This window comes from Catharus ustulatus, chromosome 2 (genome assembly GCF_009819885.2).
Source record: "Catharus ustulatus isolate bCatUst1 chromosome 2, bCatUst1.pri.v2, whole genome shotgun sequence".
NCBI classification, from domain to species: Eukaryota; Metazoa; Chordata; class Aves; order Passeriformes; family Turdidae; genus Catharus; species Catharus ustulatus.
This window is the reverse complement of record NC_046222.1, coordinates 17,705,689-17,731,734: the sequence shown is the minus strand read 5'-3', so window position 1 is coordinate 17,731,734 and position 26,046 is coordinate 17,705,689. Positions and strand designations below refer to the sequence as shown.

Genomic DNA, 26,046 nt, shown 5'->3' with positions numbered 1-26,046 from the left:
GTACCTGATCTGTCACTTACTACTAACACAATCCCCTTGCTAAGCAAGGCCACAGTAGTGAAAACCTGTGGGACCCTCATACCTCATTCTCGTGGATTTGCTCATGCAGATATACAAACTCCTCCTGAGAATTCACGCAGGTATAATAAAAATGTTGAAGGCAGGTATTTGTTCAGAACAGTTTTTTATTTAAAACATATATGTATCAGGTAGAATTTCTTCAAACTACAAAATATAATTATCAAATTTACTAAAAAGTATAGAACTTTATTGAACAATCAACTTTAGTGATATACTTAGAAACTTTTAACATTAACATTGCATAGTAGACTCAAGTCATAGCAGACAGCAGTGATTTTGGGTCTGTGCTGATATACTCAAAAACATGAACAGGCAGCAATTTAGGTAAATGAACTTGTTCCTTACTATCAATACAGTAAGAAATACAGTTTATTAGTAAATAAAAAAACAGGTCACAATTTATAACAAATACTGCAAAGTATAAAATTCCAACTTGGCCATAAATTGAGGAAGAAGTGCCCTGTCAAAAGGGACAAACCCTTTCCAAAAGATTTGTATTACAAGGAAGTATAAACCAGAACCAGTATATTGCCTACATACAATTATAAATCCTTGAATCTTGGAAGAAGAAACAACACCGAACAAAACCCAACGTATATAAAACTGTATCAGTCCACGAATGCTTCTTGGTGAGCTTTAACCACAGAGTCATCCAAGGAATTCTTACAACTGGTCTTTCCCATCAGTGTAGCTTAGTTTTCTGTATACTCTAAGGAAAAAAACCCAAAACCTCTGTTTAGATGATCAAGTAAATTACACAAAAATACTATATTTGCTGAAATTCCAATGAACAGAATGAAATTGAAACAAGTTATCAAAGCAAGTTATCTGAACATTTTGACTGTGAACAGCAGCACAGCTCCTTGTCTGCTTTCCTATGTGCTTTCAGATGGAGAGGAAGTTTTTCATGCTGTGTCACTTTAATGCCTAAGTAATGCTACTACATCAATCTAAGTTTTGATATAAATAGTTATATCTATTAAATTTTGAGATGCAAATGTATTCACAACTAGCTAAAAGTTAAAGACAAGTGAGAACACCCTGCATCTTACTTTAAAAATTGCTTAAGTCTTCTCTCATATTTTGAACTAATTGGGTTTACATCTGACAATTAAGTATGGCAGTAAAGATGTAGGACAGCATTCACACAGAGCTGAAGGAAAGTTCATTAGTTATAAACATTTTCTTTTCAGAAATCTCTTTTCCAATCAACTTCTAGATAAAGGCAATCTAGTTCCAGATAGAAAGTCAATATTGCTTTTTTTTTCAGAATCATTCATTACAACATACAGCATTTTGCCACATGGTTTAGGCATTAAATTTCTGAGAGATGTGAAGTCATTAAAAAGCTTCACTGCTGGGAACCATAGAAAGCTAAAAATATCACACCACAGGCCTCAGGAAACTTTCCAGCTGACAGTCCATTTTGGCTACAAATCAGCAAACATGTCTTTGTGTAATTAAAGAACAAAGAAACAGATTTTTATTCCAGATGACTTGGAAGAAAACTCTGAAATCTTGATTTCTCTACTTATATGCATTAAAGAAAGAAAAACCTTGTCCTTTAGAACAATAACCAATCTTACAGGAATGGCTATTTTGTATGTGGAGAGTAAGGAAAAACAAAAGGAAAGCAAAGAATTGAGAACTTTGCTCAGCTAAGTGGGCATACTCAACATCACAGAAATGTCCTTGCATACTCATCAGCTTATCTCCAATCTTCCATTATATCAAAAATAATCCAAATATAATCTTAATCAATATTGTATGCATTTGTAATACAACTCTCCAAATTTCAATTCCCTATTTGCTTAAACTGAAACTTTGTTTTTACTTCAGTTAGCTTTTTTTTCTTGTTAAATTCTCCATACAAGTAGTTTAAAAATGCTTTCAGCCTTCCTTCAAACTTCTAGTTCAAACATTGTCAGAAAATGTTCATATCAGCTGTATGATCATCTCAAGCATAGCGAAAATATTTCTTGACTGAGTTTGGGAAGCCAGCATAACTTGTGGTGACAGATTACACTTACAGCAAAAAAACACGTAAAAAATGTTTTGGTAAAAAATATTAGGAATTTTTTAGAAGCTTTTATTGATTTTTAAATCCTTAGAATATTAAATTTTTGTAATTAAAGTTCCAAGAGATTTGAAGCTTGATATGCCTTTAAAAGTTACATATTTTCTAAGAAAAACAGACATATTAGGCCAGTATCCAGGGAACTGGAAAGAGGGTCCTGCTTCCAGAGATTTAAATACACTGCCAATACTGATAATAGCAGGGGGAAAGGATCTCTGATATGTTCCAGGGCCACTGCTTTACACACTCTGTTTACATAGAGCCAAAATGCAGGTAATGATGCCCAACTGCATAGAGGCCAACTTTTGCAAGTTCCTTTAAAGGGCAATATGCTGCACTCCTCTCTGAAAGGACTTGTCAGCTTAAACACACAGCTGCAAATAAAACAATTCCATAGCATATCTAAAGTAATAAATGCCTCTACAATGACCACCAGATAAGGACTACTGTAGATACTCAGTTAGGTCATCTTCCTGTCTTGTGCTCAGCAGCTCTCCTTGCTGGAGTCTGGCTAGTTTTGACCCAAAGACACTTGCCTCTCAGTGTTCAAGTCTGTAGGTGTGATTAGTTTGGGCTCTCCCACACTCACTTTCATTATACAAGTATGCATTTATTTTGAAATCTGTTTTTTAAAGAGGCTATTATTATTATTACCTTTGGTGACGTTTCCTCACATTCCTGAGAGAGCTGCAATTCTCCATTTCCCCAGGCCAACCAGGGTGCACACGTGCAGTCCCAGATTCTGGTGACGAGAAACAGTGGATGAAAAGGGCAAGAACAATGTTGAGCAGTCCAAACATTACAGAATGTTGTTTAAGCATTAGCCTATTTAAACACTGGAAATACTTCAATGGGCAAATTTCCGTAAGAAAATACTTGCGTGCAAGTTAATAAAGTGTCTGAAACTAACCTTGCGGGGAAGTAACAGGAATACCAAGAAAACTTTTATCTGAAGAACCATGAGATCCAGAGCCCTGAAAATAAAGGAGCAACATATAACATTCGTGAAAAAAATACACTATTTCACAGCTTGCCTCAGAAGAAATGACTGTGAACTTGGAATTAAGCATCTGATTTAAATCGAGTTTAATGATTCCTGTGAAACCCTACAAAGATTGTTTGCTTCCCCTTGTCCATCTAAAAAATTAATGTTATAATTTCAGAAAGACATCACCATAACTGAATCACTATTTGAGACCATTTTAACTAATGACATTGTCTATTAAAATGGAATCAAATCTTTCATTTAAAACAATTTCAAATTTAGTAAGTATTGAGTACTTCCTCACGTGAGCCAGAACACCTGATATCCCCAAGCCCCCAGAGCTGTAAAACATCCCTACTGACCATAAAGCACTGCAAGTATGCTATCACTAGTTTCAACAGCTTGCAGCTCTAATCCATTCTTAAGCGCTTCTCCAAATATCTAAAGGTGCACAAATTTTTTCCCCCAAGGTCCTTTAAATACCTGACAATGACAGTTGTGATCTGCAAAAAAGCAGGGGTTGCTGCAGTTGCATGTGCTCAAAAAATCCATGCCAGTTGTCTGAAGACTTTTACTGGGGGAAATCTCTTGACATTTCTTTGCAGAAAAACAATGTCCTGGTGTAAGTTTCGGTCGCTTTACTGGTGAACAAAGAAGATAGTTTTGAAAACTTTCTGTTCTTTTAACTCTGGAAATTGCAGAATAAGCTCGAACAGGAGAATTAACAAGAGCATTTACAGTTTCAGGTATCTGTATTTTTTCATATTTCCTGAAATTGAAAGCTCTCTGGAACCCAGGAAATTTTGGAACAGACTCTCCACGCAGTTTCTCATCGATCCTGTCAAATTCTATGTCACACTGCTTTGCTGAGCGCCCAAAATCACTTAAATTACTCTTCACTAATCTCCCTTTTTCTTCAAGGTTCTGTGAGTTTACACAAGGTCTTTTCAATGTCAAAGACTTTCGGAATTCTTCAGAACACACTTTGTAGTAGAGTTCCTCAAACGCATCTTTGCATTTCTTGGGCATCTTTGAAGGACTCTGCTTCATAAAGTCGGATCTTGCAGGAGAACAATTTGTGATAGGTAGTAGAGAATTGTTACTATTGCCAGGGGAACTGCAAGCAGATGAACGCAGCTCTGAGGTACCAACACAGTCAGTTTTCTGAGTCTCGCTCTCTTCTACAACATGAAGTGCTCTTGAATCTGAACTGGCAGTAGGTATTATAAAAGTAGTTTCTGAAAAACGTTTGTAAGCGAATTTTTCATTTTCTGTGTATTCTGAATTCTTTGGTGAGGAAGTGGTATGTAATTCATCTTCAACTGGAAATGTCTCTCCCATTCTATCCATAACATCAGGAAATGCAGTGTGTTTGCGGACTTCTTGGCCCTTGCCAGGTGCCAAATATTCTAAACTTGAGTTAGAGTAGCCTGTTTTGATTTCATTTGTATCAGTATAAGCATAAGGCATCAGATCAGGTGAATTACTAACGAGGTAGTTGTCACAATAGAATTCTCTGCTCTCATTTCCTGAAGTTGAGCTCTGGTTGTCTTCACTTCTAAAGCCACATGTGCTCTTTCGTTCAGAGGGTCTGAACCCTCTCATTTTGCCTAGGGTGACATTGAGCTTTGGTCTTCTAGAATGCCTTCTCTTGGACCTTAAGTGTCCAAACATGTACTTCAGCACTTTCTTCTGAGAATGCTTTGTCATGAGCTTTGTAAATATCTCTACCATTGCTGGATATAAGTCTGCAAGAGTTGTATTGCTCCAGGAGCATTCTTCATCTGCAGACTGGTATTCTCCATGGATACTATCACAAAAAGTTGAGCTCAGTTCTAGACAAGGTTGATAACTGGGGAAGGCTATTGTAGTTGATGAAATGGGAGCACCAGAATGTTGTAACTGTAGATATTTGGATGAAGAACATCCATTTGACAACTCTAACTTCTTTCTGCAAACAGCAGCTTGATTGCCTATTCAGAAAGAAAAAAAAACCCCAAAAACGAGTCAAAAAACAAAAACCCCAACTATTAAGGCACTTCCAGTAATATACTGTACGACTTAAAAACAGCTGCATATGACCCAGATAGCCATAGTGTAAATAGCATATTTCTTTACGTTTTAGTGCCAGGTTTAATGGCTGAATAACATACAATCAATTAGGGAAGGAATTGATACAATTCCTAACCATATAGAATTCAAATATTACAGAGGAAAGAAATTAAATGTATTGGATAAAACCTACTGTTCAAAGAAGCATAATATAAACATATTCATGGCAACAGAAGACATCACTGCCCTTTGTGACTCCTGGTCAGAATTAACAGCATTATCCAAAAGGTTTTGTTACTTTTTTCCCCCCTGTGTTCCTGGGAAGCTTTGTACTTGGCCAGTACAAGTCCAGCTTTTGCTTTCATAAACCATTATGAAAACAATACTCTTTGTAGTCGTTAAGCCTAAAATAATTACACCAAAACTCTTAGGACTGCACCAAGTCTGGAAAGATTCTGAAGAAATTTTATGAGCTAAATACTACTTTGACTACCAGTTACCAATGGACCCAAAGCCACAGTATTACATTGCTTGAATTTAACACAAGCAGAACAAAAAAAGGAATTGCTTTCAGTAAGCTAAATACTGCTGAATTTTGTTACCAAAGCTGAAGTTATGCACACAAGTTATTTATTTTCTGTTCTTCAAATACATTCTGTCATAAGTGAAATCATGGCTAACTTCCTTTTGAAACCCAGCCTATTACATTTCACAGTTGGATAAATAATGCCTTTGCATTTACTACAAAGCAATTATTTTTCTCCAATGAATTTTAACAAATCCACATTTTCTGCTTAATATATTAGACCAAGAGAAGACTTAATTGTACCAAACTGTTCTTGCACTGGTGAAGTTAAACGATGACCTTTTGAGGAACTTGGAGGTGTTATCTGAAAAACAAACAAACAAAAAAAAACCAATGCTGAGTTTTTGGCATGTTAAAGATAACATCAAAACCATAGTTGTGACTCCCTCTCCTCTTGCTATTCTGGGTTACGTACAGTTATGACCTTAAGGAGCTCAGCCAAGTCCAGACAAAATGGAAGACATCTAGTCTAAGACCTCAGTTAGAAGTTTTAAGATTTACTAGTTTAATCTTGGAAAGTTACTGATTTTTTTTTCAAGTTATACACTATGTATCATGAATTAATCCTGCTTAGAAATGTAAGAATTAATCCATGGACGTATACACATGCTTCTGAATTATCTGGACATCTGTGGCAGCTCCAGCAGAAAGGAGAAGTTATACCCTGTATCACAATATTTCACCTCTGATCTTCCTCACCCCCTAAATCAAAACAAAGTTATTTTTTTATATTTCTCTACAAAGCTCAGATTTAGACTCTTCGGAAAAATTAGAGCTCAAAGATCAACGTGTCCACTAAGGTTCAAAGAGCAAAGTCAACAAAGTGAAAATGAATGTGTAAATTGCTGGCTCTGTTTCTTACATATCATAGCTGTGAAAACCCCAAGTTCCTCTAACACAGACATCAAACAGAGAGACAATGGGAGAAGCACTGTGAAGTTGTGTCAGAATTCATTGTGCTATCCACTTAAGGAGCACTTATTTTATTCTAAGTAGCTAATAACTTCATAGAGGAGAAATAGGTTACCGTTATCCATTTGGGTAGATCTCTGTAATCATCTTGTACTATCACATCCAGCTGAACTCTTCTTTCTTTCTTTTGGATTGGTCCATCATCTACATTCAGATTCTTGGAGGAAAATAAAATTATTAAAACACATAGGAATTATTGGCACAGACAGCTCCAAACTGATGACTCAGATTGACTGCAAATTCTTCAGATGAGGATATGCAACCAGCATAAACTTACTCCTAATGTACACATTTTATGGGAAAAAAACCCAACAAACCCAAGAATCACCCCACAAACTCCAAGAATGAACTACATGTGAAGGTATGTAAAAAGGAATAATTAACTTGTTACTTCAGGGAAGAGGACACACTGCCTTAAAGATCCACTGATAACAAACAAACCAACCAAATAAAGAATAGAGAAACAAGGAAAAGGGTAACAGAGCTCTGGTAGTTACAGCTGCAAATCTTTACATGTATGCTTGACATCCCATGAGAACTCACATACAAATGAAGGTCTACACTGCAATGACCCTCTATGTAAAATCTAAGAGAATTTTGTAAGTAAAGGAGATTCCTTAGTGACACTGTCCCTTTCCAAAGCAGATTGTATGAGCTGTTGTCAGAGAGGGGACACTAGCACCATGCTGAACAGGTAAGGAAAATAAATCCCATTTCTGGTAATGGTGGTCGAGCAAGCAGAACACAGGTTGCACAGACAAAGTAAGTATTCTATTTTTCTTCAACAATGTAAGTACAGTAATTTCACGATTACAAGCCACACTTGATTATAAGCCGCACTTCTGGTGTGTCTGCAACATTTCATTCTTTGTCCATAAATAAGCCGCACCGGATTATTAGCCGCACTTTCGTTCGCAGTGAGGATCCGCGTGCAACTTTCACAGAGTTGCCAATTAGTAACAGAATTGCGGTATCGCGGGGTTTACTGGCTCGGCACCGGCCAGACTCGGCCCGCTCAGGGCTGCCAACAGGGCTGGGTGGCCCAGCTCGGCACTGCCGCCGCTGCCAGGCCCGCTTACCCCCACCCAACACCTGCACTGCCGCCGCCGCCTCTGCCTGCCCAGCCGGGCTTCCTCACCCCTGCCGGACTGGTCCGCCCCTGCTTGCCCGCCTCTGCCAGCCCCATTGCCTCTGCCGGGGCCAGCTGGGCTCGAGCGCAGCTTGGGGCTGCCGTGGGGTCTCACTTTTGGGTTGGCAATTTTCAGAACATAGTCTAAATGTAAGCTTCTCTGGATTACAAGCCGCACTTCTGGTTTGAGACCAAAATTTTAGTCAAATCAGTGCGGCTTATAATCGTGAAATTACTGTGTTCTGGGTTGTCCTGACCATAGTCTAGTTTGGGAAGCAAGAGCAGAAGGTTGCAGTCTGCTTTTGTTATAGCAGCCATTATTTCACATGTATCCTTTTCCGTAAATGAGGTTACCAATTTAGACTAGACTCTCAGGTCAATGACTTCTACAATTTGATGGCTGTTTTCACCTTATGGTCCATGTGGTTACTCTTTTACTTTAGCTATGAAAGCCTTTCTCAGGGCTGCCTGTTGGTGCACTGCATTGCATGGCTTTCTCAGCCCTGCTGGTATTACCAAGATAATATCAATTGTCATTGCTCTTTGTGACACTATTTATTGAACCCCTCATTGGCTAAAAATGTGCAGTAAAATGCAGACTAGATCAAGTCTCCTGATGACTGTATCATCCCATCAGGCATGTGTGAACTACTCAAATAGTTAAGGGTTTCTACTGAGCACAAAAGCATTAGATTAACATATTAGACATCTGAAATTTTTACCTTGAGGTGAATGTCCTCAAATTTTCTTCTTACTGAGACTATATCACCACTTTCTCCACCTGCAATTTGAAGGTAAACATCAAATGAAATGCAGTTGAATTCAAACCAGAAATGTTTTTAAACACACACTTTGCAAGTTATTGACTGCCCTGTTTTCATTCTAGAAAATAGTTTTCTACACTGTAAATTTTAGCTGTATTACATTTCCGTTTCATTTCCAATTGAAAAGCATGGTTTGTGGGTTCATGAATGACTTGAGTGGAGCAATGAAGGGTAAAGAACACACGGTTGCAAATATTTCATCAAGATTAGAAAATTAAAGATTTTATATATTAAACATTTATTGTTATTTATACATGAAAAAAGACTTATTTTTTAATATATCAGACATTTCAGAGGGTAGGATATGGTTAAAGTTCTCTTTTCTTGCTCTGTAAGATTCATTACTCATTTATGCATAATTGCTGCTACATTCCTAAATGTCCCAACAAAGACAGTAAGGTATCACACCTCCTCTTAGTAGCATCCTATAGCCAAGACCACCTTTGAACTCATAAAGTCAGAAATAAGGTATACTTGATAATGTGAACAAGTCCAAATTTTTTAACTCTGTGTGTAGGTATTCTGTAGATATTTTTGTGACTGAAACACAACAAATTATTTTTTTTCTAGATGGAGTCAGATCTTCCAATTCATCATTAGCTAAAATCAGTCATCCTTGAGCATAAAATATGTGACCACATTTTAAGCCCTGATTTCTGAATTTCCCTGGACTCAGCAGAGGGAAGAAAAAAGGAGAAGAGAATAAACCCTGGAAACGGAGTGAAAAAGATCTTGCTCATGATACCTACCACACCACTGCCTCATCATGCCATTCTTAAATTGCTCTTTCTGCCATACAATCTTCTTCCTCCAGCAGAATTGGGTACAAACCTGTCAGATTGCTTCCTAAATGTTCATCAAGATGAACAGACTAGACTGCTACAAAACTGGGCAGTTCTTGAAATAACAGAACAACTCCTGTGTCCAGCAATGGTTGACTTCAACATGTCAATTATAAATTATTAGAAAACAGCTTGTATCAAAGAATGAGTTGATTTGCAGAATATTCTTCTAAGACTGAATCCTCAAAAAACTAATATTAGAATATCTTCAATGTACTGGCAATCATACTCTCAAATCACCGGAACTTCAGGTATTAGCAGAGGGTCATGTCACAGAACAGAAAAATATAAGTATTTTCACCAGGGAACCTGAAAATGCTTTTAAAGGCCAAAAGGGAAATTCAGTAACTTCTTTGAACCTCAAAGGCAGAACAGAGAGGCAAAAAAGGACAATTTCCACCTTTCCCTCTCAAAAATATGACCTATAATACAGAAAGCTATTTCACAGGACATGCATCCAAACAGTGTTATTACCTAAGTTATAACTTATCCCTTTCTCCAAATAAATTCATTTTGCTGTGATAGTATCCTGGTAGATACAAGTAATCGTTCAGATATACTCTGCCACACTACTTCCTATGAAAGCAAAGAGGGTAATCCTAATAACTTTCCCCTTTAAGGCCAGACTAATGCTTGCATGTCCAGTTGAGAGCTGTTCCACTTGACTTTTACCTGCTGTAGACAGGCTTTGCATACTTTCAACACAAAAACAGCATATAATACCTGGAAGGAACTCTGCCCTCACTGAGAAGCGAGAAGTATTCTAGACAAATATTAAAATGAAAAACAAATGCCAAAACTAAAATTTTAGCCAAATAGCTAGATTTTTTTTCCTTAAGTCAGTATGCCATATTAGTAACTTCTTACGTATTAAAAAAAAAACAAAAACAAAACACTAAAACAAAACCATGGAAACCCTGAAAAAACCCACCAAAAACAGTCTAAAGACCACAGATGCCAAACACCAGGGTGAACTCAATTTTTTGTGTGAGGAATCCAATCCCATATCCCTAAGAACCCAATTTTTAGATCTTACAGTATTTGGAGGTAGCTGGAACTCACAGAGGTTTCTACAAATCCTCTCCATTCTCTTCATAGACCATTCATAAGAGGAGGAGGAGAAGTGGAAAATCACTTTATGGTATGCTGCTATGAAAACACCAGAGTATGAAGCACTTCACTCTTTTATCCCTCAAGTGCACAAGTCAAAGGACACATACAAGCAGAACTAAAAAATATTGCCTACAGTGAGCTACATGCTGCAGAACTTTCTGACTACGCATATTTGCTCCTGAGGTTGCAAAAGAAAAGTAGGATTTAAGTACAAAATTTAGTTATTTTCTGTTTTTCAAATACATTTTGCCATAACCAAAATCATGGCTAACTTCCTCTTCAAATCCAGCCTTTTTCACTTCACAGCTGGACAAATACAGTAATTTCACGACTATAAGGTGCACCCTTTTGACTAAAATTTTCCCTCAAACCCAGAAGTACACCTTATAGTCCAATTCGCCTTATCTGATGTACAACGTTGTGAAATTTGCCAAACCGGAAGTGTGTTCTGTGAGCCGTGGGGGGAGCTGGCAACGCCCCGGCCCCGCTGGGTACAGGTAGGCCTGGGGGCCCGCGGCACCGCCCCTGCCGGGTCCAGGCAGTCCCGGGGCCCATGGTTGCTGGGTTGAGGCTGGGCCTCAGCCAGCCAACTGCACGGGGGGAGCTGGGGGCAGAGCCTCGCTGAAAAATAATGGCGCCTTATAGTCCGGTGCGCCCTATATAATCTACAAAGTTCCGAATTTTGCCGACTCCCAGGGGGTGTGCCTTATGGTTGTGAAATTACTGTAATGCTTTTGTGTTTACTAGAAAGGAATTATTTTTCTCTAATGCATTTTAATAAAACCACACGTTCTAATTAATATATTTGACCAAGAGAAAAAAAAGACTCAATTGTACCAAAGTGTTCTCGCACTGGTGAAGTTAAACGATGACCTTTGGAGGAACTTGGAGGTGTTATCTGAAAAAGAAATATAAAAACATCTAACATTCTGAGATTTTGCAGATAACGTCAAAACCTTGCCTCCTGCTCTTGCTGTTATGGGTCATGTACAGTTATGACCTTAAGGAGCTCAGCTATGATCAGACAAAATAGAAGACATCTACTCTAAGACCTCAGTAAGAACATTCAGGAGTTACTAGTTTAAACTTGGAAAGTTATTGATCAGTTTTTCAGATTATACATAATGGATCATATATTAATCCCCTTCCCAAATATAAGAATCTATCCATGGACATAAAAATATCGCCCTCTCTCCCCAGAATAATCAGGACACCTTTGGCAGCTCCAGCAGAAAAGACAAGCTGCACCCTCTATCACAACATTCCACCTCTGACCTTTTTCACCCCCTTAATCAAAACAAAGCTTAATCAAATCAAAACAAAACAAAATTTTTTTTCTCTACAAATATCAGATTTAGACTCTTTGGAAAAATTACAGCTCAAAGATCAACATGCCCACCAAGGTTCAAAGAGTAAAGTCAACAAAGTGAAAATGAATGTGTAAATTGCTGGCTCTGTTTCTTACATATCATAGCTGTGAAAACCCCAAGTTCCTCTAACACAGACATCAAACAGAGAGACAATGGGAGAAGCACTGTGAAGTTGTGTCAGAATTCATTGTGCTATCCACTTAAGGAGCACTTATTTTATTCTAAGTAGCTAATAACTTCATAGAGGAGAAATCGGTTACCGTTATCCATTTGGGTAGATCTCTGTAATCATCTTGTACTATCACATCCAGCTGAACTCTTCTTTCTTTCTTTTGGATTGGTCCATCATCTACATTCAGATTCTTGGAGGAAAATAAAATTATTAAAACACATAGGAATTATTGGTACAGACAGCTCCAAACTGATGACTCAGATTTACCGCAAACTACTATTCTTCAGATGAGGATATGCAACCAGCATAAACTTAATCTTAACGTACACATTTCATGGGAATAAAAACAACAAACATAAGAATCACCCCACAAACTCCAAGAATGAACTACATGTGAAGGTATGTAAAAAGGAATAATTAACTTGTTTCTTCAGGGAAGAGGACACACTGCCTTAAAGATCCACTGATAACAAACAAACCAACCAAATAAAAAATAGAGAAACAAGGAAAAGGGTAACAGAGCTCTGGTAGTTACAGCTGCAAATCTTTACATGTATGCTTGACATCCCATGAGAACTCACATACAAATGAAGGTCTACACTGCAATGACCCTCTATGTAAAATCGAAGAGAATTTTGTAAGCAAAGGAGATTCCTTAGTGACACTGTCCCTTTCCAAAGCAGATTGTATGAGCTGTTGTCAGAGAGGGGACACTAGCACCATGCTGAACAGGTAAGGAAAATAAATCCCATTTTTGGTAATGGTGGTTGAGCAAGCAGAACACAGGGCTGCACAGACAAAGTGAGTGTTCTATTTTTCTTCAACAATGTAAGTACTCAGGGTTGTCCTGACCATAGTCTAGTTTGGGAAGCAACAGTAGAAGGTTGCACTCTGCTTTTGTTACAGCAGCCATTATTTCACATGTACCATTTGCGTTAAATCGGGTTAGGTATTTATACTAGACTCTTAGGTTAATGTCTTCTACAATTTGATGGCTGTTTTCACCCTATGATCCATGTGGTTACTCTTTTACTTTAGCTATGAAAGCCTTTCTCAGGGCTGCCTGTTGGTGCACTACATTGCATGGCTTTCTCAGCCCTGCTGGTATTACCAAGACTATATCACTTGTCATTGCTCTTTGTGACACTATTTATTGAACCCCTCATTGGCTAAAAATGTGCAGTAACATGCAGACTAGATCAAGTCTCCTGCTGACTTTATCATCCCATCGGGCATGTGTGAACTACTCAAATAGTTAAGGGTTTCTACTGAACACAAAAGCATTAGATTAACATATTAGACACCCAAAATTTTTACCTGGAGATGAATGTCCTCAAATTTTCTTCTTATTGAGACTCTATCACCACTTTCTCCATCTGCAATTTGAAGGTAAACGTTAAATGAATTGCAGTTGAATTCAAAACACCTATAGTGCAAGTTATTGACTGCCCTGTTTTCATTCTAGAAAATAGTTTTCTACACTATAAATTTTAGCTGTATTACTTTTCTATTTCATTTTCGATTGAAAAACATGGTTTGTGGGTTCATGACTGATATGAGTGGAGCAAGAAAGGGTAAAGAAAACTTACTTGCAATCACTTCTTAAGATTAGAATATTAAAGGTTTTCTATATTAGACATTTGTTATTTACATATATTTAAACCTTTATTTTTATTTATATGTTAAACATATATTAAACATTTCAGAGAGTAAAATATTTTTAAAACCTCTTCCTCTCCCATTTATTTGTAGACCATTCATAAGAGGAGAAGTAGGTTATCACTTTCTTGTATGCTGCTATGAAAACACCCGAGAGTCTGAAGCACTTCACTTATTTATCCCACAAGTGCAAAAGACAAAGGATTCTTACATCAGCCAAACTACAGCTGCCTGTGAAATATTTTTGGTATGTTTAACTGAGCAGGTAAAGAAAAATGTCATGCTTTCTAAATTGGCAGAAATTTTATTATTGAAAAACTTATCTGACATTTTCCTCTTAAATGACAGTCAGAAACATTTCCTTTAACAGAGAAGTAATTGTCAGCCTTAGAGGCAGCTAGGTATATGAACAAACTAATTTAATATCTGCATATTTAAACCCTAAGCTAACCATAATTTACAGCAACTCCTCTTTCAATCATTTAACTGCTAACTACTGCCCAGCCATAGCTTAATCTATGAAAAGTAGAAGTTTGTATTTTCTCAAGTATCAAAATTATTGATCAGTATCTATTTTAAATATTAAAAAAACAGTTTAAGACTGTTGCTACTAACTACTGCAATGAAATAATTATTTGGGAATATAAGGTCAAAACCTCCCCAAAAAGCTTCAAGACTGATGTAAAAATCTTTACAAACACTAACGAAAAATTGTTGTGATTGACTGCAAACCTCTGTTTACCACTCCCCTAATACTTAATGCATCTATTTTAACAACTAATAAAACTTCTACTGACACCTAGGCCAAGGCTTTTATTTCACTGCTCCTTTCTTTACTAAGAAAGGACAGTTGAACATATTCCACACTGACTTTCCAATGTATCAGAGAATCAGGACTGAAATTTCAAAGAGGAATATGAATATTGATTTCATAGAACTACATATACCTCAGACTTCTACTGTTCCTTTTCTCTACCTTCTGAAAGGGTACAAAGTATGTATAAAAACTAATTTTACTGTATTAGAAAGTGATGAAAAAGTTATTTGTAATTTTCTCAAGCGGTTAAAAAAAGGGTAGATAAGTAGTAAAGTAAAAAACCCACCTGTATCAGATATATCCACAACAGAGTTCTCAGAAGATTCCTTAAAAGCACATGAAAGGAATTTCAATACCTGGTAGCTTAAGCTCTATTAATTAACCAGTAAAAATTTCTGCTTTCACTACTTGCTCAATTTTTTTTGAGGGGTGGTGGTAGTGACACAAACACAGTTGTATTCCACAAATTCTCTCCAAATCACACCATCTTTTTAAACAAATCTATACACAAACTTAGAGTCAGAAGAAGCTATTCTAGACTACACAGATTTTACAGATTTTTAATTTTAGAAGTCAGACCCACATATTGTCTAACTAAAAAGGCACTTGATGGTTAAAAGCCTGTATCCAGCTGCTCTCTCTTCACCTTCAAATAAACCTAATAATTCAGCTGAAATCAACTACTCATATTGCAGTACAGGGCTACCTGGTCATAAATAATTTCTTAGCTTTTGATTACATAAATACATTTTCTAAAAGAGGCTGCCATAGGATGGTTGGGGTCAGAAGGGACCTTAAAGATCATCTAGTACCAAGCCCTCTGTGATGGCCAGATTGCTCAAAGCCTCACACAACCTGGCCTGGAACACTCCATAAAAACAGATGCAATGTGGTGCCCATACCTGCTCTACTGCTGACTGTTCATCTTCAAAATCACTGCTCTGTTGCTTTGATGTTTCTTAGCATGAATGGGAGGGGGAAAAAAAAGTACTATTACTTTTTGCAATATCTAGCCCCTCTTGTTATTTTTGTTTTAAATTTATTTTTCCCTCTATTTACGTCTTATCACAGTGACTTTAGTAATTGGTTTCTTTTCCTGACTCACTCCAGCCAATCACGGCATTATGAAATGCAAACCAAAGTACTCCAGCACACTTTTTATCACTATTGAACAGTGCAGGAAACTTTTTTTGTGTGCTTTATGTACAAGGCACCTGTGCCTATCTTCTAGCATGGTGTGTGCTATTTTTACAGTGGAGTGTGATATCCTTGGTTGGCTCAAGCAGCTTTCAAAACGGTCTCTTCATCATTTGATTATTCCTTTGAACTTCTTTGCAAGAAATTGAAGAAATTTTACTTTAAGTTTTAGCCCAAATTTGTCAGACACCTTTCTCAGTGGTCAACCCTACCTGGTATCATCTGAGAATTAATTAAGGGTATCCCCACTTCTGTTATTTAATTACATAAAGTATAAACCAATAAAGTGCACAGGACAAATCCTGAAAAAAAATACCCCATGTTTCCCTCAAGTTGATTATTCTAAGCACAGTTTTCCAACCAGTGGCTATAAAACCACTCTCAAAATTCATCAAGCATGTAACTAGAAGGCTCTGTCTTAAGGTTGTAACCTTCTCTGGAAATTAATCTCCATTATATTTTTAGAAGCTGAATAGTGCTTTTTCCAAACATATCTGGATTGGGTATACAGGAAATCAGAAGAACACAGTAGTTTCCAGTTGTCCAGCTGAAATCCCTTACTGAGCAAGGTCTATGAAACACCACAGAGAATATTTTGTTGAAAAAAAAATTCTCAAGGAAAGAAACCTTTTTAAGTGGCTAATGTAGGACAGAAATATCACTTCTCCTGGAGGCTGAATTAACATACTTGGTTCTCCCTTACTGAGAGCTGCCATATATTAAAAAAAAAAGCCCACCACTCAAAGGATTGTCATTTTAATCAGTAAAACTTGATGAGGGTGCTGGACATTCTATTCAAACTGTAAAACTTGAATCTTGAAAAATTCCAAACTGTGAGTTGGAAAAAAGACTACTTGTATTCCAGGGGGAGGGTTTAATTGATAAATATTTGGTTTAATATTTACACTTGATAGCACAAAACTTTAAGTATCTTAATTGAAAACACTTAGGCATACTTAAGAATAAACAAGTAAGTAAAATTCATACATTAGTTTTAATAACCCATTGTCAGAAGTATCTTTTTTCTTTTTTGGGTTGAAGGTTTTAGGTGTGTGGGTTGTTTTGGCTTTTTTTTTTTTTTTTTTTAAGGCTAACAGCAACCACAACTGGACAGCTTTAAAAAAATTAAATAATACTTTTCTCAAGTTACATTAGAGGCTGCAAAAATCCGTATTACCCATTTTTCTGCTTTTTCTGTCATCTGTAATGCAGTATATTAAAATTAATAAGATCAAGACTTTGTAGCATTAAAGAACTCCAAGTAAACTCCGTTTTTAAGAGCTTGCAAGACATTCAGATCTTGAATAAACCAGCAAAGATTAGCAAAATATTTCTTCTAAAAGATGTCAAATACTGTATCTTTGAAAAAAAACTTTGTCCACTGGTGTTCCAAATCAGTTTCTCAGATGAATGTCATAAAATAACACCAAAAAAACCCCATTTCAAACCTGAGAAAATAGAGCCCAACATACCTTCAGTGTACTACACTGGAAAATTCCCCCTCCCCATCATTTATCCCAGCAGAGATATATATTTTATTGGAACATACAGCTCCTTTTCAGAAAAATGTTCAGATGTGACAAACCCCCCTAAGTAGTATCATATTTACACTTTGGTGTATAGACTTCTTTTGATTTCTATCCTGGAGCTTGATTTCTAATGAAGTAACTGTATGCTACTTTTTCCTGGAGGCATCCTGATTCATTGAATATACTGAATAATCTGCTGAATTTTTGATAGCCCATTATGCAGCTTCATGAGATTCTTTTAGCACATATTTTTTAATATGCCCACTTATCTAGTCATTTTCAAAAAGCTAACATCATTCATATTTCTCGTACTACATGCATGTAAATCAGGGTTGGAATTTTTAAGATACAATTATCAGACAAAACTGACAAACACAACAAAAAACTGTTTGATTAATTGATAAGGGATGCTTATTTTAGTCAATTTGCTAAGGTGGCACCATTAATTATAATGTATTTACTCATCTTAAACATTTTAAATCACATTTCTGAATCCTTATGAGTACAAGTATTGCTGATTTATTAGATGGTTTCTCACACAAAACTCAGTGAGTATCCTAAAGGTTTAGCATGAACCTGGATATCTTCTTTTAAGACGAGACTCTTTGGATAAGATAATTTATAGCAGGTTTTTTTTTACTTTTACCTGTATTCCTTCGACTTCGCCTATTATGCTGCAATTAAACAAAAAACCCAGTCAGAATAATCTAAGAATAGCAAAATAATTTCAACCATTGCCTTTATTTACTTTAGTACAGCCCACAACTACATAACTATTTGATTTCTTCAGGTTTTCCCACAGACTGACCAGAAAAGCCACAAGTATCTAGTAAAACTCACCTGATCATTCACTTTTCCCCCTTACTTTGGCTGCTAAAAATCACTGCAAGAACAACCCTTGGCCCACATAAGGGGCTAAGACAGAATTTCCCTTACAGTCTTTAATGGATTTAGTTGGGAAACTCGTGCAGCAATGCTGAGTAGGCTGTGCACAAGGAGTGGAAAAAGAACCACAAATACAGCCTCTTGGTCTCCTTTATATCCACTCTTGTTCCCTTGGACTGAATTTCATTCCTCATGCCTTCACTCTGTGGGGCTCAGAACAGCTTCTACCAAGCCATACCATACATGCCATAGGTTTATCTGACACAATGCAAAGGTTCTTTAATCACTTTGGCACTATTTCAGAGGGAAAAAAAAAGAAACTAAAGATTAAATCGGGAAACCCTGTGGAATTGATGAGCTGATTACCTGAACCAAGAGAAATTGATTCAGTGCATTAACTTCACTGAAAACATTCTGATCAGTTCCAAAAATACACATTCCCAGCAGACAGCAATTAAAAAAACATTTCTCCTGGTTTACAAGTGATGCTAACCACTGATAAATGGTCATTTATTTTAGTCTAATGCATCTGAAAATCTTAAACTATCCTAAAACCCTATTTTAAAGCAGATGTTGACATTGTTAATACCACCAAAAATATTATATAGGATGGCAAGATTGGAATATAATCCTACCTACCTATACCTACATAAAAAATATTGCTGCGTTTTGGCTGCATGGTAGGACTGTATTATTAAATACCTCAAATATTTCCCGCTTCCATTTTTTAATATCCTTCCTTGACACTTCCCCCCATCGTTTTGGTCCTAGGAAAAAAAAAAAAAAAGTAAAAATATTAACACATCCTTTCTTATAACACCATCTCTACTGAATATCACTCTAACAAACATTTAGGAAGAACATGTTACAGAACAACAAAGCATTATCAAGTCTGAACAGTCTCCACCACATTTGCTGAAATAAAAATTTACAGGAAAACAAACCAGTAGAATAATACCAGTAGGTAATTCAAGTTAATTGAGAAGTCAGGCAAGTAAAAAAAAAAAAAATCACAAGCTGAGTCTAACAAGACTGAGCTAAAATCCAAAGAGCATTACAGCCCCATATGCTACCAAGAGCAGAAAAAAGAGCAAATGCTTTTAGATTTTAGCTGATGAATGCAGACTACATGTCTGAGGTTAGCTAAAGCCAAAGTTAAGGCCCGATGGGGCCAAGCTCATATTCATTCCATGTTGAATAGAGGTCACTAACCCAAAAGCATGATCAAGGCTTTACAAACCGGAAGCTGTCTATAACAGTACTCTATGAATGTTTCCTCCCTCTCCAAGTGGATAATGTGTATGAAATGCAAGCCTGCCAATCTGTAAAAACCTTTAGTGCACAGCTGGCACTTCCTGGGTCCATCAAGTGACAAGAACTGAGGTGGCAACTTATGTATGTGGTAGTTTTTACAGAGAGATCTCTTGCTTTCAGAGATAGAGGACCCTTGCTTTTATACTAGAACAGCTCATCCTTAAAAAATGCAGCCCATGAAGTAATGGCCCGAGGAGAACAGCAGTTGTGAGAAGGCTGCTCTGCCTGTTGACTGACCCACACTGAAGTAGATTTTGGGTAAGACTGCGAACTGTAAAAACTAATACCACATTTAAAAAGTTCACAGAAAACTTTCTCCTGAAAAAAGGACCCCATGGCATAGCAAAAGAGTCTCTTCTCCCTAGGTGAGCTGAAGGAAAAATTTTAAGTGATACACTGACCAAAACCCCCATGTTTTTGTCTCTCTATGCTGCTGCTGAGAAAAAAATAAGAAAAAAAAGAGGGGGAAAAAAGTGTTCTAAAGGTTTTAGTTCTCATTATCATCTTTTCAATTAATAAATTTTCCTTCATACCTTTTAAAGTGTTTTTCTCCTAATCCTTACTTCACCCCACAAGCTTTTAAATTGTTCTTTCCCCCTCCTCTGCTCAACTATAGCAGAGAATGAATAACTTTTTTCATAGGTGTACTGGCATTTAGCCAGTGTCAACCCCTGACAAGGTATCATAATCTTCAGCGATAATAAAACCTGCCAGAAACATTTCATTTCCCAGAAAAGCCACCAAGATATTGGGTCACTACTAAAAACCCTGAAGAATATATTTTGAAACAATAGCATTTTTTTTTCTCAATAAGTTTTCCATGAGCATTATTGCTCTATAATGGATAAACCATTACAATGAAAAACTGGATAGATATTGTCACAGGCCCACAGGGTTTAGATTAATGCTAACCACATGGGAACTTCCAGTGAAAAGTTAAAGAGACTGTGTACCTACTCCACCCTGATGTTTGGCATAGCAGAAATTTATCAGAGCAGTATTCAGAATACTAAGTGGAGCTGAAAATTCACAATCCATTCATGCATATCAGCTCCTGGTAATTTCTCCATTCCTTTGCTTCCTCTCAGTCTTCTCCATTTTGATTCTTCTTACAAGTCATCCAAATATTAGCCATTCTTATCTTGAACTTTGATAATAACTATTGTCTTGTCTAAAATGGGAGCATGCAATGGACTAAAAGTGCACATATGAGTAAATTCTTGGTATTATACCAAAGTCTACATACCAAATGTCATACCTTACTGAACAGTGTTCAGTCTGTCACACTTAAAATATCCTGTAGCTGCCAATACTTGCATGCTTTAGAAAGTCTAAAGATACAGCATATAAACTAGTAGCTTTAAGGAGTTCTTACCATCAGGTGTACTATAAGTGAGATCATCCATGGAAACAAGTAAGTCATCTTCAAAAGGATGATTATACTAAATGAAAACAAAAACAATTATTAGAACAAACGATCAAAGCAATATCTTTAACGTCCATTTTATGTACCGTTTTTATGAGAATTTTCTATTTTATCCTTAACATGAAGTTATCAGTATATTGTTTTATGGGCTAAAGCTAGAAGTCAGCGATCTGGAAACATTAACTCCTAGAAGAAATCGGTGTATTTTGAGCATGAGCCGTTTAACATCAAGGCGTAAGCCAGCCAGTGCCAAAACAGAGCTCCAGAGAGTCTGCAAATCCCTTAAGTCACTCTCTTACAGCTCCACCCAAACTTCCACCGTAGAAACTCAGAGCAACCCCCACCGAAGACCAAATACCCAATGTGTCACTAGCCGAGAAAAACCTCCTAGAGCCACATTTGGGCCGGTGGAGGCACAAAACACGTAACGATTGGCAAATCCCGCATCCCAGAATAAACTCGTGTGGCTGTGCACGGAGGAGCAGCATTCCCACACCTTAAACACAAAACGGCTCTCGAGGGAGGGATTCGCGGCGGGAGCCCCCGCTTTCCGCAGTTTCATGGAAAGCGCCCCGTCTAACGCAGGCTGGTCGGAGTTAAGGATCGCACTTGTGACCGAGTCGCGCATGCAGCGCGGTCAGTCCCAGTGCCCGTTTTGTGGCTGTATTCCCGGAGCTGCCTCTGCCAGCCCGCTCCAGCCAAGGCACGGGAGTGCGCAGCTCCTGACAGACCGCACCGCTGCCCCCAGCTCCCGCTTCCCGCGGAACCCGCGGTCGCACAGCTCACCTTTTCCAGGATGCGGCTCATGGAGAGCAAGAAGCGGGCGTTGCTGCGCCGCAGGCCCTCCTGCACCGCCGCATCCCGCTCCATGGCGCGGCGCCGCTCGCCACAGCGCGGCCAACGGCTTGCTCCTCGATTCAAACTGCGCGCCTCCGCCCCGTTCGCCGCCTCCCATTGGCTCTCGCTCAAATCAGCCCTGCGGCTGCATCCAATCCAAGCGCGCGGGGGGCGGGCTTTGTATTCTGATTCGCTGCTGGTGTTGCTCGGTGCCCGATCACTCCGCCTCCAAGTCCTGTCTTTCAGAGCGAGCCACTCGCGGCGTGGGGTCACTGTTGAACCTGGCAACGGCCGCTGACCGCGGGCTCCCATTGGCTGCGGGGCCGGCGGCTGCGGGCGCCCATTGGCTGCGAGTTCCCGTTGGCCGCGGGCGGTCCCGTTGGCCGCGGGGGGTCCCGTTGGCCGCGGGGGGTCCCGTTGGCCGCGGGGGGTCCCGTTGGCCGCGGGGGGTCCCGTTGGCGGCGGCGCACGGCGCACGGCGGGGCGCAAGGCCCGTGTCCCACTGTCGGGAGGCGCCGCCGCCGAGGCAGGAGGTGGCTCGGGGCTCCCTCCGGCCTGGGCAGCCTCTGGCACAGATGTACAGATTTACAGAGCGGTGTGTCTCTGTCGGACTCGGCACAGACGGCCAGAGCAATCGGGCTGGGGAATTTGGTGTTCCGCGCCCGGCAGTCACGCCCTCCCCGGTCCGTCTCCTAAGGCTGCAGGCCTCTGCGGAGGAGTGGAACTGGAAAAGCGCAAAGTGCCATCAGCACATCAAATTCCCTGTAACTTCTCCTTACAAAAACATTTGCCATTTTGGTAATGTAAAGACAGGTGCGCTTTTTGCAATCCCATATTGTTTAAAGCTGATTGCTGTTTGCTTATTATTCAGTTGTATTAATTTTTTTTTTTTTTTTAATGGTAGGACTTAAGAAGAATACATGGTTTCATCCACACTTTAATATTCCTACTAGTATGTGATCCTGATGTTTTCACAGCTGACAAGTTCTGCACTAGTGCTTTCCCCTGTTTCTGGCAGGTCTTACCCCTTTTCTGGCTCTTCATTATGGCCTTACCATTTTTCACAGTATGGTTTTTCTGCCACCACTGCATGAAATACTACACTCAGTGGTGAAATCGTGTGTCCTGAGCAAGCCTGCTAGAAGAGTGCTGAAGTGTTGATTTCGGCTTGCAGGAAGAGAAAAGATGAGTGTGGTCACTCCAAGGTGACACACCAGGTCACAATCCTACATTTGTCACTGTATTTGCGCCAGGATGACTACAGGGCAAATAATCTTAAAAAACCCAGAATCTCACTGAGAAACACCTAATTCTATATTCTTTATTTTCCTGATACACCCCTAGCAGTAGATTTGCAGAAGCTCTCAATGCTTTCTCTGTACATTCACTTTGATGGAAGCTATGCTTTGAATATATCAAAGCTTATATAAACTTCCTAAGATTTAAAAATAGGAGGGGAAAAGTGTAACTACCCTGAATAAATTAGAATCTCTGTATTGCAAAGTGACAAAATTGATGGGCACTCAGTGGTTTGAAGCAAATGCCTTTAATCTTTCCTTTCCCATCAGTAAAATATACTACTAATTTCACTCCCTAGAATAGATGAAATACAATTTCTGTGATACTTTCAACATGGTCAAATATTGGGATGGTTTGCAATAGTAGTAGGGATTTTATTAGTAGACAAGTAAATCTATACATGCTCAGGGCAAGCTTTACATGATGTGCAGAGAATGAGACCTGGAACCCCACATTTAGAGAAGCATAAAAGGGAATAACAGGGGATTGATTCAACACTTTCGACTTTCAATAATCATATGGAAAAAATGCATTAAGTTGCTTGTTGGGGGAAAAAAGAAGCATGAGAATATCTCTGTTTTTTCACTGGCAGGTTTAGGATCATCATGGCATTTGTAGTGGTGCTTTGTGGTCCCCTTGCAGTGCTTTGATATCTTAAGACTGAAATACAGTACACACAGAGGATGAGATTACTTTGACATTTCCTAGCTTAGGACTCACTCACTCACTTTACATCCTTAATGTCTGTTAATTCCTTAATATGTAACTTCATACTAGAAATAATAGAAATAACCCCTGACGTATTTTATATTTGAGGTAATCACCAACCTAGGAAAGCAAGGCTATGATCCAGTTATTTCAGTTTTATCTGGAAGTTACTTTTGTCTGTTTTGAATTCATGGTACACCTCAATAGAGTGACAGAAGCACTCAAGTGCAAAAAAATTCTTCTACCTCCCTTACAAGAAAATGAGATTGACATTCAGCAACTGGTGTGAAAACTGTCCTAAACCAGCAGTAACTGGTATATTTGACAAGGTGTAACCAAAAAATTTTAAACTGCATGACCTTAAGAACCACAAAGTCAACAAAGATTAGCTAATGTTTGGGTGAATTTATGTAGACTGCAAAGCTAGATTGTGGATCAAACTGTTGACAATCTAAAGAAAATGGCACAACGTTCACTCTTTTTTTAGTAATAAGAGTGAACATTGTGCTATTTTTTTGCTAGAAAAGAAAATGTGTTAATATGATACAGAAATAGATATTTCAGGAAGAAAACTTCTTTGGTGCCTGTGTAGCACCAGGAGCTCATCTTCTGTTCTGTCCTAGCTCTACATGTACTGCCTTTCTGTTGACTAGGTCTTTGCAGAGATGTTTGATTGACAGCAGATTTAACTTCAACTATTCTTTGATTAATTTGACTTGTGGAAGAATAATTTGTGGCTCTGAGTTGAGTATGTCATTGTTTACCCTATGGTTTACTGCTATGTGTAATTGTTTTATTCATGGTGTTTATTCATATTTTCAGAGGCCTCTGTCCTCCCCAGCTCATAATTTAGTCCAGCCTCAAGCTGTATTTTTATCCCTTTAATCCATTTATCACTTTAAAAAAAAAATAAAACAAGACATCTGCACTAAGTGATCATTTTTACTATTCTGCTCTGAACTCTCTCCAGTCAGTCAGTATCCTTGACTACCTAGGCATCTAGAATAATAAATAATTTTCTGAAAGCAACCTCTGAAGGACCATATAAAAAGCAATTTACACATTTATTTTCTGTAAATGTTGATCTTCATATACAGCCAAAACATTGACTATTGAAATGACAAACTCCTCTCTCTTCAGTATATTTCTTCTGCATTGCATGCTGCTCTCTTTCTTTGTACAAGGGAGTTTGAAGGCATTAAATAACTGCTCTTTTCCAGAAAGCCTTGCACAGCTCAGCTTGTGTCAAGCCAGTGAATATAATTAGAGAGTCAGAGACTAAAAAAACACTGAGGAGAGTGGAGGGGGGAGTAGCTGTAGGCATACAGGAGAGCTGTGGAAAAGGGAAGAGTGAGCATCCCAGGAAAACACCGCAGAAAAAGAGCCAGCACAAGCCAGGTGCTGCAGCAGGCACTTTGTACCATTCCCTCTGCAAGGAGCCTTGCCTTCCCTGCTCTCAGAGAGGTGGGAGGGAAAGTGCTATTTTACTACTCCTTACTCACAACTCCATCCAAAGTCATAAATTAATTTCTTCACATAAGGCAGTTGCTGCATGAGTGTCTGTTACACAAACAAATGTTTCCAAACCTTATCATAATTAAGCACACCCAACCACTCCATAACTCTGCTTATATAAAACATGAACGAAAAGAAAACAAAAAAACAACCACACTTGGCCATCAGGAAGGCATCAAAAATCTTGCTTGTCAAGTCAAAAATGTTGCTGAGCTTCCAAACACAGTCCTGGGATGAGTAACATTTTGAAGTGCCTATTTGTGAAAACAGTGTGCAGTCCTGCTGGAAGCACATTTGGAGCAGGCTGTGAGGCTGCACTTGCTGGATCGCTTGTTTTCTGAAGGCTTTGTACTGCCCACAGTTGTCAAGAGCATGTCTAATTCTGTTTGGGAGTAATTTTATTAATTCCAGTCTAATCATTCCTCTGCCAGAATGGGACTTCACTATTTTCATTTTTTTGGTTGTGATCTACTGGATCTGGCTGGGATGAAGATAACTCTTTATAGCAGCCCTTTAGTGCTAGGTTTTGGGTTTGTGGCTAAAGAAGATGATTTTGGTAAGACTATAATTATGTGGCTATTGCTGAACAGGAATTGCAAACACAAGGCTTTTGCTTTTTTCCTTACTGTGCTACTCCTTCCCCACTCCAGTGAGTAG

At 38.4% G+C, this 26,046-nt stretch overlaps 1 protein-coding gene across 1 annotated transcript; it reads right to left on the bottom strand.

Annotated features, from left to right (window-relative positions):
• Window positions 1-544: 544 nt before the first annotated feature.
• LOC117011349 lies at window positions 545-21,592 on the bottom strand. The gene is given in 15 exon segments (XM_033086707.1): window positions 545-753; window positions 755-790; window positions 2,813-2,900; window positions 3,069-3,132; window positions 3,627-5,116; window positions 6,025-6,085; window positions 6,809-6,910; window positions 8,605-8,663; window positions 11,499-11,559; window positions 12,292-12,393; window positions 13,521-13,579; window positions 18,052-18,079; window positions 18,993-19,057; window positions 20,980-21,046; window positions 21,389-21,592. Coding segments are annotated over 15 exon segments (2,550 nt in total). The 3' UTR covers window positions 545-689.
• Between the last annotated feature and the right edge of the window lie 4,454 nt (window positions 21,593-26,046).